This window comes from Pelodiscus sinensis, chromosome 8 (assembly GCF_049634645.1).
Source record: "Pelodiscus sinensis isolate JC-2024 chromosome 8, ASM4963464v1, whole genome shotgun sequence".
Lineage (NCBI taxonomy): Eukaryota > Metazoa > Chordata > Testudines > Trionychidae > Pelodiscus > Pelodiscus sinensis.
The window spans coordinates 28,007,183-28,024,128 of record NC_134718.1 but is presented as its reverse complement, the minus strand read 5'-3'; the positions used below and the strand labels follow the sequence as shown (position 1 = coordinate 28,024,128).

At 43.6% G+C, this 16,946-nt stretch overlaps 1 protein-coding gene across 8 annotated transcripts in view; it reads right to left on the bottom strand.

Annotated features, from left to right (window-relative positions):
* MYPN (myopalladin) overlaps window positions 1–16,946 on the bottom strand; it is a 163,563-nt gene that overhangs the window by 33,732 nt on the left and 112,885 nt on the right. For all 8 annotated transcript variants that reach the window (XM_075934920.1, XM_014574681.3, XM_006125268.4 and 5 more), the window contains 3 exons: window positions 9,912–10,004; window positions 1,691–1,912; window positions 1,034–1,183 (listed from right to left, as the gene is read on the bottom strand). In XM_075934920.1, coding sequence (XP_075791035.1) covers window positions 1,034–1,183; window positions 1,691–1,912; window positions 9,912–10,004 — 465 coding nt within the window. The remainder of the gene's footprint in view (window positions 1–1,033; window positions 1,184–1,690; window positions 1,913–9,911; window positions 10,005–16,946) is intronic.

The following is a 16,946-nucleotide window of genomic DNA, read 5'->3' as shown; positions in this document are numbered from 1 at the left end:
CCTTTGCATAGCTCTACTGGAACTGGGGTAATTCTATTAAATCAAATCCATTCAAGTCAATGAAACCAAGGAAAGATAATGCAAGTGTAGAATTATACCTGGGATCCATTTGGCCCACTATATATAAATGATAGCAGTTCTATCTCTCTTTGTGGAATAAAACACAAAAGACTCCACCAACTATGTGGCTAGCCTGATCCTCACTAGACATTTGTCAATCAAAGAAAATGTATTTTGTATCACAACATTGTCTACACATCAAACTCTACTCAGCTTTGCAAGACTAAAGTCTCCACTAGGTTCAACCAGTTTTACACCAGTGTAATTCTATTGACTTCAGTATCATTCCATGGACACAAAACTACAGCAACAGAGTGGAGAATCAAGCTGTTGTCAGTCATCATGTTATTTTAAGCAATGGCACCATACCAACTTAATCTATCTATTTTGGAGACTATAAACAAAATATTTACAGTAACATGAAACTTTCTAAGCATAGATTAAAAATGTTGAGCAAAATAAAGGAAATGTTTTAAATTTCCAGTTTTTACAAAAGATCACATGCAAACCTGTTTTCACTAGCCTGTGGTCAATTTGCAGCAACTGTTAGAAAACAAAATATTAGAATGTATAAAGAATGGGATAAAAACTAATACTGAAATATTATAATGGCATTTATATAAATGTTGCTTTGACCAAAACCATTGCATCTATATCCTATCACCGTGTCTCAAAAAAGATATATCAGAAATAAAAATGTTTGTAATGGGTAAGCAGAAATGATTAGAGGCATAGGCATTCAAATTCATATGAAGAGAAACTGATTGTGACTGTTAATTTAGAGAGAAGATGAGTATAAGTATAGGCAGATTCCTCAGAAACTATCTAGTTCTAGCCATTGTCACAAATAGGTTGCTGGATCAGATGGGTCACTTGTTTGCTCCAACAAGGCAATTCTTACACTCCAAATTACTTGTTTTTCTAAAATGAAATGCTTCACCTCCCCTCATTTTTGTAGAATAAATTCCCTTACTTGAGGATTTGCAGCCATTATTGTGTAGTTTCCATCATCATCATTAGTAGTAGCTTCAATATGTAGAGAACATGTTCCATCTCCCTCTCTCTTCATTTTGCAATGCTCATTTTTCTTTGAAATCTGCTTGCCATCCTTGAACCAATATACCTAAGAGTGATCATAAAGAAAAACAGCTATTTAAATTTCCTTTGCAGTTGAATAGTGACAAAGCAATCTGCAGTAAGAGTAAAATGTGTTCATTAAACATTTGATACTGCATGTTTTTATAAATACTGTAAAAATTTGCAGATCATTTAAGATAAACAACTGCAAGTTTCAGTATGGGAATAATGTAAGTTCACATTACAGAACTGTTATCTTGGTTGTATGTGTATGTGCATTGCTAGACATCTCATCAAATCAGCCCATGTGGTTGAGACAGAATCAGACCTTAATATTTTTATCAAGTTTTGTCTTCCTTTGATCATTGGAAATCTGGAGATCAGTCCATGCATCACTTAGGGCTTTGTGCTCAGCAGTAGAGGGGAGATGTTGTTATATTAACTGCATTACCGATTACTTTGAGAATTACATGCAGAATCACAGAAGTTATACACTGGAAGATACTGGTAAATAACTTTTATTTCTGTATAGTTGACTATAAGCATGACCTACCTTAGGTATGGGTATTCCAACAATTTTACAGGTGAATGTAACAGGAGATCCTTCCATGACCCGAAAATGCTTGAGTCGTCTGTCAAAGATGGGTGCTATGCACTTGCCTGTAGGTATTTCATCATGTTGGATTTCCTCATCTGATTCGTCCACTGGTGTGCGTTCCAAGCGAAACTCTATTTCATTCATTAACCTTTGTTCAAAGCTTGAAATCTTGTATTCCTGCAGTATTACATTGGCAGTGATTTGAACAACACTATTACATTCAAAGATACTTCCAATCACTTGTCTTAAATCAAAAGCAATCTAAAAGACCTGAAAACCTAAAAAATGAGATTTGTCAAAGGGAGTGGCACATCTTCAATGGGAGCTATACACCTAACTCCTTTGGCACATGAAAAAAAGAGACTGCAGTTTTCAAGTCTGTCTTTCAAAATGAGTAGCCTGTTAAATATATGAAGTACTTCCTTTTTGTGTAATAGTTTAACTCACATTTAAATTTGAATTTAAAGTATAGCTGCCAAAAGATGAAAATATCAAGATTTAAAAATATGAAACATTTTCAGGTTTACTTACCTTACTGCCAAAATCTTGACCAGTGGAACTACTTTGGATTTGCACTGGCATAACTAAGAGCATTATCTGGCCCACAACAGAAAAATATAAGCTTGAAAATGGTGCTTGGATTATTAAAATATATGGTACAACAGTGATCATTCCAGTATGAACAACCAGTTATAATTTGTTTGAATTCTTTAAGGGCCTGATCCAAAGCCACTGAAATCAATGGAAAGACCACATTGCTCATCTGCACCTTTCTCTCAATGAGACGTCTGTCCAAAACATCTCTTATTATGAAATGTGTACACAGAGCTTCAGACCAACTCTCAGCTTCAGCCTGATCTCTATTTGACATACAGACATTGTTCTTGTTTCTGTTGAAGTTCACAGTAGTTTTGCCATTGACTTCCCTGGTAATAGGCTTATGTACTTATCCGATTTCTGATGTAGAGGTGTCATCAAAATTTAGCTTTAACTGCCAGTATACAAGGAGTGGAAATGTGATAAAATGCATGCTCATCTGGTCTAAAAATATTCAATAAGGAAAGATGCCAAGAATCGAAGAGACATATTTCAGAAATTAGGTATTTTTGAAAAGTTAGTGATGATTTAACTTTATATAGGGTAATAATATTTTGAATTTCTAAAGCATCTTCCCTCCAAGGATTTACATATATTTATCAATCAGTCCTCATAATACCCTATATGACATACCCCATGGTTGCCCTTGTATGTAAGATCATAGAATCACAGAATCATAAAATACTAGGACTGGAAGGGACCTTGAGAAGTCATCGAGTCCAGTCCTCGGCCCTCATGGGTGGACCCAGTACTGTCTAGACCATCCCTGATAGACATTTATCTAACCTACTCTTAAATATCTCCAGAGATGGCAATTCCACAACCACCCTAGGCAATTTATTCTAGTGTTTAACCACCCTGACAGTTAGGAACTTTTTCCTAATGTCCAACCTAAATCTCCCTTGCTGCAGTTTAAGCCCATTGCTTCTTGTTCTATCCTCAGAGGCCAGGAAGAACAAGTTTTCGCCCTCCTCCTTGTGACACCCTTTTAGATACCTGAAAAGTGCTATCATGACCCCTCTCAATCTTCTCTTTTCCAAATTAAACAAGCCCAATTCTTTCAGTCTTCCTTCATAGGTCATGTTCGCTAGACCTTTAATCATTCTTGTTGCTCTTCTCTGGTCCTTCTCCAATTTCTCCACATCTTTCTTGAAATGTTGTGCCCAGAACTGGACACAATACTCCAACTGAGGCCTAATCAGTGCAGAGTAGAGTAGAAGAATGACTTCTCGTGTCTTGCTCACAACGCACCTGTTAATGCATCCTAGAATCATGTTGGCTTTTTTTGCAACAGTGTCGTACTGTTGACTCATATTTAGCTTGTAGTCCACTGTAACTCCTAGGTCCCTTTCTGCCGTACTCCTTCTTAGACAGTCGCTTCCCATTCTGTATGTGTGAAACTGATTGTTCCTTCCTAAATGGAGCACTTTGCATTTGTCATTATTAAACTTCATTCTGTTTACCTCAGACCATTTCTCCAATTTGTCCAGATCATTTTGAATTATGACCCTTTTGATCATTTTGATAAGAAGTGAAGCACAGTTCCTTTCACTCTGCTAGAAGAACTCTCCTTTTTGTGGCCACTTAGGGTGCATCTACACAGCAGGGCATAACTTGAAGTAAGCTATGCCAATTGAGCTACATCAATTGTGTAGCTTATTTTGAAAGAGCTTATTTTGAAATTGGGAGTGTCTACACAGAACTTATTTCGAAATAGAGCACTCTTCCTCTGACTTTCCTTACTCCTTGTACAATGAGGGTTACAGGAGTCGGAGTAAGAAGTCCTCCAGCTTGACAGTATTTTGAGATTATTTTGAAATAACTGCCGTCTGTGTAGACACGAACTAAGTTATTTTGAAATAACGCTAGTTATTTTGAAATAATGTTGCTGTGTAGACGTACCCTTAGAGTTGCTACCTACAGACCATAGGACTCTTCACCTCCCCCTGCTAGTCAGGAGGTGCCTTAATAGATTTCCCAGTGTAAGGGAAATCTGGCTGGCTCATATGAATAAGTGTGGCTGACGAGTGACACATGCTGATGGAAGAGTCTTTAAGAGAGACAGTTTATCCACCAGTGCACATTCAGACTTCTCTAACTTACATGGGAAGCTGAACTGGCTAAGCCAGAAAGGTAGGTGAAAAGGAAATACATTTTTGTCTCCGTCCTCTGCAGTGAACACAACTCGACCAGGTCAGAGTTTCTGACCCCACAGGTCTGTGGTGTTGTGCAGGATGCACCCAGAAGATGGGGTTGCCTACTTTAATGCTTGGTTCAGGTTTGCTTTATGACTCCCCACCAGCTGGCAAGCAGAACGGACCCTTCCAGAATTTCATCTTGTTTAGTTTTTTCTTTCACTAAGTATGTTTTAGCCCATCAATTCATATGATACTCCAAATTTTAACCTGTTATACTAATGTAAATCAAGAGTTACTCTGATTTCAGATATACCAAGTCTGTCATGGTTCCCTGCTGACTACAGATTTTGGCCTTTATACAGTTCTACGGGAAAGGTAAGCAATCAATTGTTTTTTTCTGAAGCTGAGAACTGGATGGGGGAGGGCAGATTCTATACAAAATCAGAGAATGAGATGTGAATTTTAAGAAATAGCTTTGGCATTAAAATGCTTCATAGTCATCTCTCTTTTTTCCGGAGTTACTCATAAATTAAATCATCCAAATTCAGATACACCAGTTTCTTTGATAAGCTGTCATTCTAAGCAAATATTCTCTTTTAATCCATCCTGATATTTCATTTCATTCTTCTTAGATTTGAAATTTGCTATGACAGCTTCTAAGGACTTCTTTGGAATTCTTCTGGTAGCTCTTCAGAGCAAAGAGAAAATACTTATGCAAACTCTCCACTCCATCCCCAGGACCTGAAGATATGATTCCTAGTTTCTTTAAGGCACCACATGGCCACTGATGCGTCTCCAGAATACAGGACACCTCTTCCATTCTCCTTACTCCCACCTGTGTGACCCCTACCCTTGCCAACATGACCTCTCACATGCTCTACAGAGGTTGCCAATGTGAAGAATGTGCTGCCCCACCTTAGCCACTGTGATCTCACATACATCATGCATCTGAGATCATGCTAATGATAGCAGAGTGTTCTCTGGAAAATGGCATCCCTCATGTATGAAACCAGACAAAAACATGTTCAGTTTTTAAATCAGTATCAGACAAGCACAAATCCTATGAAAACAGTACTGTCTGGCTTCATACTGGACAAACAGCCCACCTACCACAAACACAGAATCGTTTTCAAGGGACTGACATCCTATATTTCCTTTGGGAGACAAGATGGGTGAGGTTTTTTTTTTTTATTGGACCAGCTTCTCTTGGTGAGTGAGACAAGCATTTGAGCCATGCAGAATTCTTCTTCAGGCCGTGGAAAACTACTCAGAGTACCATAGCTAAATACCAGGTGGAAACACTTGTTTAGCATAAGTAAACACATATTTTAAGGGATTTTGAAATGTGTCTTAAATCATTATTAAATGAAGAAGCGCTCTGTATGGCTTGAAAGCTTGTTTCTCTCACCAACAGGAGTTGCTTCAATAAAAGATATTCCCTCAACCACCTTGGCTCTCTAATATCCTTGGACCAACCTGGAATACAACAATGTATTTCCTCTGGACATTTGTGGGTTAATCCAGGGATAATCAAACTAGGAGTACCCCTTCTCCTTCATCTTTTTAATGACCTGTCAACATGAGAAAGAATAACAATATTGGAAATATGGCATGGAAATTTTTTATTTTCTGAATGTACTTACATTTTATCTTTATAATATATCTATCACACATTTTACATTCTCCACAAATAATGCTATAATCTCCTGACATGGAGTTTTGTTCAAGCACAACTTTAAAATAGTAAGGCACATAATCTGGATTTATAGAAACATAGAGAGACATTTCTTTTTTTGTTAAGGGATATTGATATTTTGACTTATGGTTTATGATCAGAAACTAGTAACATATGTTGCTTATCCACATTCTTAGAAATAACTCTATCTACAGTAGTGCCTCAGAGTTTCCAGCTGCTTGGGAATGGAGGTTGTTCATAACTCTGAACAAAACATTATGGTTGCTCTTTCAAAAATTTACAACTGAACAGTGACTTCATAGAGCTTTGAAACTTCACTATGAGGCAGAAAAATGCTGCTTTCCTTTTTTTTTAGTAGTTTACATTCAACACAGCACAGTACTATATTTGCATTTTTTGTCTCAACTGCTGCCTGATTGCATAGTTCTGGTTCCAGATGAGGTGTGTAGTTGACTGGTCAGTCTGTAACTGGTATTCGTAAATCTGAGGGATTTTTTGTATTTTAGGCACATACATAGTCCCCATTTACCATTGTCTGGTGCTCTTTTTTTAACTGCTTTTACCCTCCCAACACCCCAGAGAGGTAGGAAAGTATAACTCTCCCAATTTTATAGATACCAAGTGACTTCCCTAATGTCAAATGGAAAATCTGTGGTAGAGCAAGTAATTGAATCCAGGTCCAGCATCTCCCCGACCAGTACACTAATCACTTTTCCATTCCTTCCTTGGAATATTGAAGAGAATAAACCATCAAATAGGTATCTTGACCTGAATATAATGTGTTGTGTTGGAGGACTTCTGGCCTACATTCGTCACTTATTTGTCAAGTATGGTTTCCCTAAGTACCAGACCTGTCCAATCAAACTGTACTGGAGCTGGAGTTCCAGTTTCTCCTTAATAGCAGAGATCTTTTCCAGCTTGCACTTTCTGAACTTGCAACTGTGGTTGCAGATTAACAATTGTGACAGTGTCAGTGAGTCACTGAACAAAAATGTTGTTCTTTAGGAATTTAGGACATCAGAAAATCTCTTACAACTGTTTTTATCCCTCTGCTACCCTGTTTTGTAAAGTATCATGTACATCTGTGTAGTTACAAGGCTCAGGGTAAGCATAGGGTGACTGAGCAGGTGATTAGGTAGGGGACATGAGGTTAGAAGTAAGTTACATGGAGCATTCGGAGAATTCAGGAAGGCAACTTTTAGCTACGTTTGGATTGGATGGAACTTGAATGAGAATGTGGAGTGTTTTATCTTCATGGAGTAAGCAAGTTGTGTGACCCCAACAATCTGAAGCTCTGAAACTTTAAAGGATGAGAATTTGGACAACAGAAGAAAATAAAGTCTTAAACTCTTGGGGTATGTCTACACTACAAAGTTAATTCGAACTAACAGACGCTAGTTCGAATTAACTTTGATAGGCGCTACACATACAAACCACTAGTTCGAACTTAATTCGAACTAGCGGAGCGCTTAATTCCAACTAGGTAAACCTCATTCTACGAGGACTAACGCCTAGTTCGAATTAAGTAGTTCGAATTAAGGGCTGTGTAGCCACTTAATTCGAACTAGTGGGAGGCTAGTCCTCCCCAGCTTTCCCTGGTGGCCACTCTGGGCACCACTAGGGAAACTCTTCTGCCCCCCTCCCGGCCCCAGGAGCCCTTAAAGGGCACGGTCTGGCTACGGTGCCCGTGCCAGGTGCAAGTCTGCCAGCACCCAGCCAGCAGACCCTGCACCTGGCACAGCACGAACCAGCCACCCGCTGCCACCCAGCCCTCCGCCTCTTCCCGGGACCAGGCTGGCGGCTCCCAGGAGCCTGCCCGGGCCGCAAGAGGCGGGTGCCTGCCTGGTCTAGTGCAGAGATTGTGGACCTCATCCACGACCTCCACACTAGGCACAGGAAAGTGGCCTTCTAGGACAGGATAGCTGCCAGCCTGGCCACCCAGGAGCAGGTTTGCATGAAAATCAAGGTGGCCCAGTGAGACCCCCAACCCTGAGCCCTGAGCTTAGAATGGCCGTACTGGGTCAGACCAAAGGTCCATCTAGCCCAGTAGCCTGTCTGCCGACAGCGGCCAACACTAGGTACCCCGGAGGGGATGGACCAAAACAATGACCAAGCCATTTGTCTCGTGCCATCCATCTCCAGCCTTCCACAAACAGAGGCCAGGGACACCATTTCTATCCCCTGGCTAATACCACTCCATGGACCCAGCCTCCATGAATTTATCTAACTTCTCTTTAAACTCTGTTATAGTTCTAGCTTTCACAGGCTCCTGCAGCAAGGAGTTCCACAGGTTGACTATTTGCTTTGTGAAGAAGAACTTTCTGTTATTAGTTTGAAGCCTGCGACCCATTCATTTCATTTGGTGTCCTCTAGTCCTTCTATTATGGGAACTAATGAAGAACTTTTCTTTATGCACCCTCTCCACATCACTCGTGCTTTTATAGACCTCTATCATATCCCCCCTCAATCTCCTCTTTTATAAGCTGAGAAGTCCCAGTCTCTTTAGTCTCTCTTCATATGGGACCTGTTCCAAACCCCTGATCATTTTAGTTGCCCTCCCCTCTTCCACCCTCTCTCTTCCCCTCTCCCACCTCCTTTTCCCAGTCTCACTGAGTTTTGTTCAATAAAGAGAGTTTCCATTTTTGAACACACGTGTCCTTTATTTTGTACATCAGGAAGGGGGGCTAGGGAGGGGTAAGTGGAAGGAGGTGAGGGAGGAATGGGGTACGAGCCCCTGATGGGGAGGACTGGGGTGGCTCTGCGGGCTCCTCGGGGTGGAAGCTCTCCTGCAGCCCCCCAATTGATCCCCCTGGATGGCAGCCTGCGGCAAGTGCAGCCGGGCTGATGGCTGAGTGCTGTGATGTGCCGAGTGTGGGCATTCAGGGCACTCCAAGCCAGGACTGCTTTGCTGTCCATCATCGAGTTAGACAAGCGAACTGGGAACCCCTGAGAACTGTCTGTCTGGGGTGGGGGTTGGGTCCCTTTAAGCACAGCCCTTGGCTAGCCTGAGACAGCAGCTCCACGCTCTAAGTCCTAATCTGATGCCCTGCCGGCACTGCTTCCGGCCATCCTTAACCTCGGTTCAGGGTCCACTCAATGTGGACATGCTAGTTCGAATTAGCAAAATGCTAATTCGAATTAGTTTTTAGGTCTAGATGCACTAGTTCGAATTAGCTTAGTTTGAATTAACTAATTCAAATTAAGTTAGTTCAAATTAGTGCTGTAGTGTAGACATACCCTTGGTTTTTATGCACATTATAATAAGAAACAAAGAAAGAGGAAAGCATGGCACCTGAACCTTCTTTCATATAGTCAAGTGATTTATTACAGTGAAAAGGAGAATCCAGACGAACAAAAGCGGGAATAATTATTGTTATTTGAACCTTCAGAGTAGTCAACATCAAGTAACAAAAGGCATTCCATTCCCCCAGTGCCAAGTAAGATTGTCTTCATGCACTCCCAGTCCCTACTACTTCAGGACTACAGTTTGAGCCCTATGATTTTTACATAGGATCTCTGTACAGCAGTACAAAGACCTGCTACTGAATTTAGCCGCATAAATGCTGATCATGCAATTTTAAAATCTACAAAATACAAATATAATAACTTTCTAGAACAATGATAAATTATTTTCTTATCACTTGTATTTTTTTAATTACTTGTGTCAAAGGCAGAATTTGGAAATGAAAAATCTAATGACAAGAATTACATATAGTTTAACAAAAGACGGATAACTATGTTGTACCTTAGATACATCTTGAGTTGTATAGCTGAAGATTGGGGGATCATTGCTTGGTCCTTGAAGTCTGTGGGTCAATTTTTCATCATATGTTGTTTGCTAGCAGAGGGAAGTAATGAAATTAGGAAGACAATACCATAACGCTTAAAGACATAATTTTAATCTGGACTTGATTTCAGAATAAAATTCTAATGAATGAAGTTCAGAGATAATTAAATATTACAACATAATTGGAGAGCTTGATACTTGTTTTAGATATTTCAGCAGTTTTTCTGCTGATTTTTATTTGATACTAGCTGCTATCAAAAAGAAGGTACAGTATGTAATTAAAAATAAGAGCATTTCTCCTTTATATTGTGCTACTTTATAACAGAGAATATGGGGGAATCCATCTGATGGAGCCATTTAAAATCAACCATAGGCAATTTTTCTGTCTTGTGCTTCATTAATACCAAAGCATGAAAAATGACTGTACGTTATTTCAACATTAAGGTCCTAATCCTGCACTGTGTGAGCCATGCTGACAAATTATGATGATCCTGTGAAGTCCCAAAGATGTCAGCGAAGCTTCTTGCAGACACAGCAATCTGTACACATGTATGATTATGCACGGGTAATGGCCTCGGTTTACACGGTTAAAACTTGAAGTCAGAAAATACCAAAAAGTTCTAACAGTACAGTTAACTCAGGAATGCTGTATGTCATATTTCCTCTTCCTGTTTTCTCTTGTTTTGTCTGTAATTTAATAGATTTGTTAAAACTACAGTGATATATACACACATTGCAATAAGACCATGGTAATACTGCTTCAGGAATTTACACATTAACTTTTATTGAGGGCATCATAAGAAACTTAAAATGGGGAAGACAAATCTCTTGAAATAAGTAAATACTATAACATTTAATAAACTTTAGTCTATGTGTAGGTGTACATGTTTGATATGTTTTTGTTTTTAGGATTAGCACAAAATAACAGAAACAAAGTGATTTTTAACAAGTTTTCTGAATAACTGATCTTGTCAAACAAAGGCTATAGAATTTTTAAAGGGAGATTTACATAAAAAGATAAGGGAATGGTGGCTATGATTGTGACTGACTGGGAGATCACTAAAACATTTCATAAAGCACCACACACTAAACCATTTAATGATTACAAGTTTGAATATTAAATCTAGGTGGGCATCTTGGACAACAAACTGATTAGAGAACAAAGACTCGAGCTGCAATTTAAGGACAAAAATGCAAGATTCTTTGTTCTTTCAATTAGTGGTAATATTTTGGAAAACTTTATTCTCACAACTGTTCACAAGCAAGCCAGTTTTCTTTGGCATATGTGATAAGGGCTACATTTTTTTTAAAAACTGTTCATGACTTAGTTAGGGTCAGACTTTAAAAAGAGCTCAGTGGACAATAATGCCCACGTAGACATCTAGATAAAGTAGCTAGATTTTCAAAACTGCAGAGTTCTCAACAGCTGCTCAAACCTTTTGAAAAACCTGGCTGTGACATGGTGAAGCAACCACTAGACCAGGGCCCTGTGAACTGCAGGAAGTGGGGCAGGACGAGGAGGACCGCCCTGGGATGGCGGCCGGAGAAGCTGCTTGGGGTCCAGGCGAAAGGCCAACCGGGGCCAAAGGGGGGACCGTCAATCAGGCAAGGGATACGGATATCCCTGCCTTAGGGCCCTGGGCCAGGACCAGGGAGTGAGGGTGGGCACGGGTCCCCCTCCCCTGCCGTCCCTCCCCCGACTGAGCTCCAGTTGCTGGAGAATAGCAACATTAGTGACAGACGCTAAAAGAAACCCAGGTCTCGGAGGGTGGCCTCTGACTGTGACTTGTACCAGTGCCCTTTAACCGTGATGTGTAACACTGGCTATGCATTCAGGTATCTAGATGGGAACTGTTGGTGCTGAGCACTGCTTAAAATCCAGCCTTAAGTCTGCAATTGCAGTGGAACATCCCTTCCCAGAACAGGACGAGGTAATGCACTGGTAAAAATTTCTATGGCTAATCTATATTAAAGCACTTCTAGAAGCTTTGGAGGTGGAGGTGCACTGGTGCTAGATTAATGGCTAATGGATTAATTGGTGCTAGAATTAATGTGTTAGACAGAATCTAACTCAAATTATGGAATAAAATTCCTATTCTCTTGTTTACTCAGGCCTAGTCTATACTAAAGGGGAAGATCAACTTAAGATACACAAATCTAGCTCCATTAAGTATGTAGCTGGAGATGATTTATCTTAAATGATCTTCTGCACAGTGGGCAGTCAACGGGAGCTAACGCTCCTGTTGGCTTCTGTTACGTCTCATGAGGAACAGGAGTACTGGTACAGATGGGGGTGTCTTCTAAGTGTGAATTAGCGTGTCTTCACTAGACCCATTAATCAAACCCCAGAAGATGGCCCCTCACAGTTGCACTGTTGTAGTTTATAACATTTCAACTGCAGTACCATAACTTGTAATGATCTAGTGAGTCACCATCCTTGCTAATGTATTTACTCTCTACAACAGGGGCCTCCAACCTGTGTAACCACAAGATCACATTTTCAATTTAAGTGCAATGTAAGATCTGCCTCAAACCCAAATACCCTTGTCCTGCTTCCTTCCCCCACTTCTCTGAACCCCCACCCCCACTCCACCCCTTCTCCTAGGCCTCACCCTGCTCACTCCATCCTCCTTCCTCCCCGAATCTCATTCACTTTCACCAGGCTGGGGTAGGGGGCTGGGGTGCAGGATCTGGTCTTGCGCCAAGGGGTTCATAATGAGGGAAGGGCCATCCTGAAGGTAGGGTGCTAGGGCAGGTTCTAGAGTGGCCATGGGGATAGGACATTTGCCTGGGGAGCACAGGGTTGGGAGCTCAAGTCCCACTGCCCACCCTGAGAGTGGGCGGACAGACAACACAGGCTACCCCAGGAATAGAGCTGACTCCTGCATTACAAAAGCAGGATAAGGGATGATGTGAAGGTAGGGTGGGTTCTGCAGTGGCTTAGGGGATAGAGCAGTCACCTAGAGAAAAAAGGGTGGTGGGTTCAAGTCTCACCCACGGTGGGAGGGGCAGAACAACTAACACAGATTGCTCCAGGGACAGAGCCAGCTCCTGCACTTGGAAAGCAGGGTAAGGGACCCTCTGAAAGTGAGGTGGGTTCTGGAGTGGACCAGGGGTTGTAGCACAGGGTGGTGGGCTCAAGTACTATCATTCTTTCCCCTCTTTCCCCCCCCCCCCAGGAGCTGTGGGATAGGCTGCCCCAGGGATGGCTCCCATGTAGGAAGGCAGGAGAAAGGAGCAGCTGGAGGTGGGCTGAGTTCTGGAGTGGACTAGGGGATGGAGCAAGCACAATGTTGGAAGCTTGAGTCCCACCCACCCTGGAAGTATCCCAACAGCCAACACATGCTGCCCCAGGGATGGAGCTGGTTCCTGTATTGGGAAGGCAGAATAAGGAACCTGCAGAAGGGGGGAATCTGCAGTGAACTGAGAGATAAGGCATCAGCCTCAGGACCACAGGGTGGTGGGCTCGATCCTGCCCCAGGGATGGGCCTGCTTCCTGTGCAAGGAAAGCAGCCTAGGGGACCCTCCAAAGATGGGGTAGGTTCTAGAGTGGCTTAGGGGATATGGCATTTTCCTGGGGAGCACCGGGTTGAGGGCTTGAGTTACACCCACCCATCTTGGGAGTGGCTGGACAGTTGCCCCAGGGATGGAGCAGCAGAGTTAAGGCAGGCTTACTCCTACCCTGGCCCTGCACAACTCCTGAAAGCAGCTGGTATGTAAAGCAATGGCTCCATGTGCTGCCCCTCATCTACAGGCCCTGACCCCACAGCCTCTACTGGCCACAGTTCTCTGTTATTGATCAATGGGAGCTGCAGGAGTGGTGTCCGCAGGCAAGGACACCATGTGGAGAACCCCCTGCTCTGCCTTTCTCTGCTGTAGGGACATGCCAGCCACTTCCAGCCACTTCCAGGAGCACAATTACCACAGGGAAACTCCAGACACAAGAAGTTAGGCATTTTAGAACTCACTACTCAAAGAATTAAATTTAAGCATGAGAGAAATGAAAGTTACGAAATGCACAGGCCAGTCAAAAACAACCCACTTTGCAAGCAGTAAAAGTAGTAACAACCCCCCATGCATATGTTGGGTCAAGAGATGAGAGGGAAGGACAGTGTGTGTTTGTGGGGATGACAGAGACAAACCCAGTGTGAGAGTGACAGAGATTTACATTGCCAAGCTCCCTTCATCCCCTTCTCTCTGTGTGGAGACTGGGTACGAGGGGAAGGAAGGGGGAGGGACACCCTGGCATCAGCTCCCTCCATCTTCTCCCTCCCACACTCTGCACAGCCAGCAGGAGGCTCCCAAGAGGCAGCTCCAACCCAGAGGCCAGAAGCAGCATAAGAGTAGATGGAGAGGCAACTGAAATGCCAGCGTTTGATAGCTTCCTGGCCAAACCAGTCAGGATCACCTGTCAGAGGCTCCAAGATCTACTGGTAGATGCCGATCTACTGGTTGGTGACCACTGCTCTACAAATACAGCACTCTTCTTAGAAAAGAGATAACTAAGGGGGGTTATGATAGAGGATGCGAAGGTCAAGACTATAACAGAGCTAAAAAAAGTGACTAAATAAATTGATGGAGGATTGGTCCATTCGTAGTTATTAGCCAGGGATGGTGTCTCTACCCTCTGTCTGCCAGAAGCTCAGAATGGGTGATGGGATGGATCATGTGATGATTAACTGCTCTGTCCGTTCTCTCTTGTGAATCTGGCATTGGCCATTGCCAAAAGACAGGATTATTGGCTTGGTCTTACATTCTTAATATACAGGCATCAACCCACGACCCCTCAAATGGTCAGTTCTAATATACTGGTACAAGAGGAAAACAGAAGAAAGAGTAAACTGGGATGGGGGAAGGTGCAACCAAACTGTCAAAGGCAGATCAACTGAAATTAATGGGTTTTCAGTGTCATAGAATCATAGACTCGTAGGGCTGGAAGAGAGCCCAGGAGGTCATCAAGTCCAGCTCCCAACAGTCCAGTGTCCCAACAATTATAATGTGAAAAGTTCAATGACAGTTTTCCAGGTGGTGAATTCTATCTGTGAGGACTCAAGTCTGAGAGAGACCTTTCTCTTTGATCTTGATTAGACCTAAGGCCTTAGAAAACACCATAACTGTCAGCCAGGGACATAAACAGAGTATATTTACGCAGGTAAAACAAACAAACAAAAAACAAAACAAAAAATTCCAATCCTTTCTCTCAAAATAAATCAACAATCCCTCCTCCCAAAACAACCCCCTCACAACAGCAAGTCTTAGAGCCTGGGCTCATGCTGGTGGGCTAAAAGTAGTAGCATAGACACTCTGGTTGGAATTAGGGATGTAAGTGATTAGTCGACTATCTGATACTCAAAAGCATATCAGATAGTTAACCACTCCCTCCACTAGTTGCTCCTTCCCCTCCCCCCCACTGCCTCTATCAGAGGCAGCAAGGGGGGAGCAGGAGCTGGTGTTGGGGGAAGTCGACTTACAAGCCGGTCCCCCCCAGCACTGTCTCCGTAGGGGGGTAGCTGGGACCAGGCGCTGCGCCTCTGCTTTTAAAATGTATTAAGAGCCTACCAGCTCTTAATGCATTGAAAAAGCTAAAGCTCAGCAGGGGGGACCCAGCGCGAGTCAGGACAACTGATTCCCAGCTTGCACAGGGTCCCCATCTGCTGCACACCAGCCTTTTAAATAAATTTTAAATACATTTAAAAGGCTGGTGCACAGTGGGTGGGTATCCTGCGCGAACCAGGAATCGGCTGTCCCAGCTCATGCTGGGTCCCTCCTGCTGTGCTTTAGCCTTTTCAATGTATTAAGAGTCTACAGGCTCTTAATACATTTAAAAGGCAAAGCCCCAGGGGGGTTAGGCTCCCCTGCTTATCGACTAATTGATGGAAAATCCATCAACTACTTGATTAGTTGTTTAAACTAAATTTATCATCCCTAGCTGGAATCTGAGTTCTAAGACCCTTCCAGTCCTGCCAGATCTCCATTTTTTGAGGAGTAACGTTAGTTCGAACCACAGGGTTTGATTTGAACTAACGCGACTGGTGCACACTTCCTGGTTTGAATCAGCTGACGATTGGAATAGCGTGCAGGCGAGATTATGCTAATGAAGCGTGGGATATTTAAATACCTGCTTCATCAGAAATTTCAGTCGCCTACATTTGCATCTCTAGTTCAAACTAGGGGGCAAATGTAGATGTACCTATTGTAAACAACATAAATGTGGGGGTAAAATTCATAATTCTTAGGTTGCAAGGGCTTCCTCAAGTACAGGCAGTCCCCGAGTTACGCGGATCCGACTTATGTCGGATCCGCAGTTACGAACGGGGTTCCTCTCCCTGGTCTCCAGCAGACCAGGGAGAGGAAGCAAAGCGGCGGAACACGTGGGCAGCGGACAGGGCTGTCCGCTGCCCACGCGCTCCGAGGCTTGGCTCTGCTTTGCCCCCCCCCCCGTCCCCCTGGTCTGCAGACCAGGGGAAGGGGGGGGGCAAAGCAGAGCCAAGCCGGGGAGCGCCCGGCCAGCTGACAGCCCAGAGCATCTGGGCTGTCAGCTGATCGCGCGCTCCGCGGCTTGGCTCTGCTTTGCCCCCCCGTCCCCTCCCCCGTCCCCCTGGTCAGACCAGGGGGACGGGTGGGGGGGCAAAGCAGAGCCAAGCAGAGCCAAGCCGCGGAGCGCGCGATCAGCTGACAGTCCAGACGCGTCTGGGCTGTCAGCTGGCCCGGCGCTCCGCGGCTTGGCTCTGCTTTGCCCCCCCCCCCCCTGGTCTGCAGACCAGGAGGACTGGGGGGGGGGGGGAAAGCAGAGCAAAGCCGCGGAGCACGCGGGCAGCGGACAGCCACGGCGCGTCTGGGCTGTCCTGCTGCCCCCGTGCTCCGTGGCTTTGCTCCAGACACCTGTGGTACAGCAGCTGGGGTGCTGCCAGTTGGTTCCGTAGCGCCGCTCTGGGCGCTACTGGACCAACTGGGCAGCACCCCAGCTGTTCTGCCCCAGGCGTCCTGATTCAG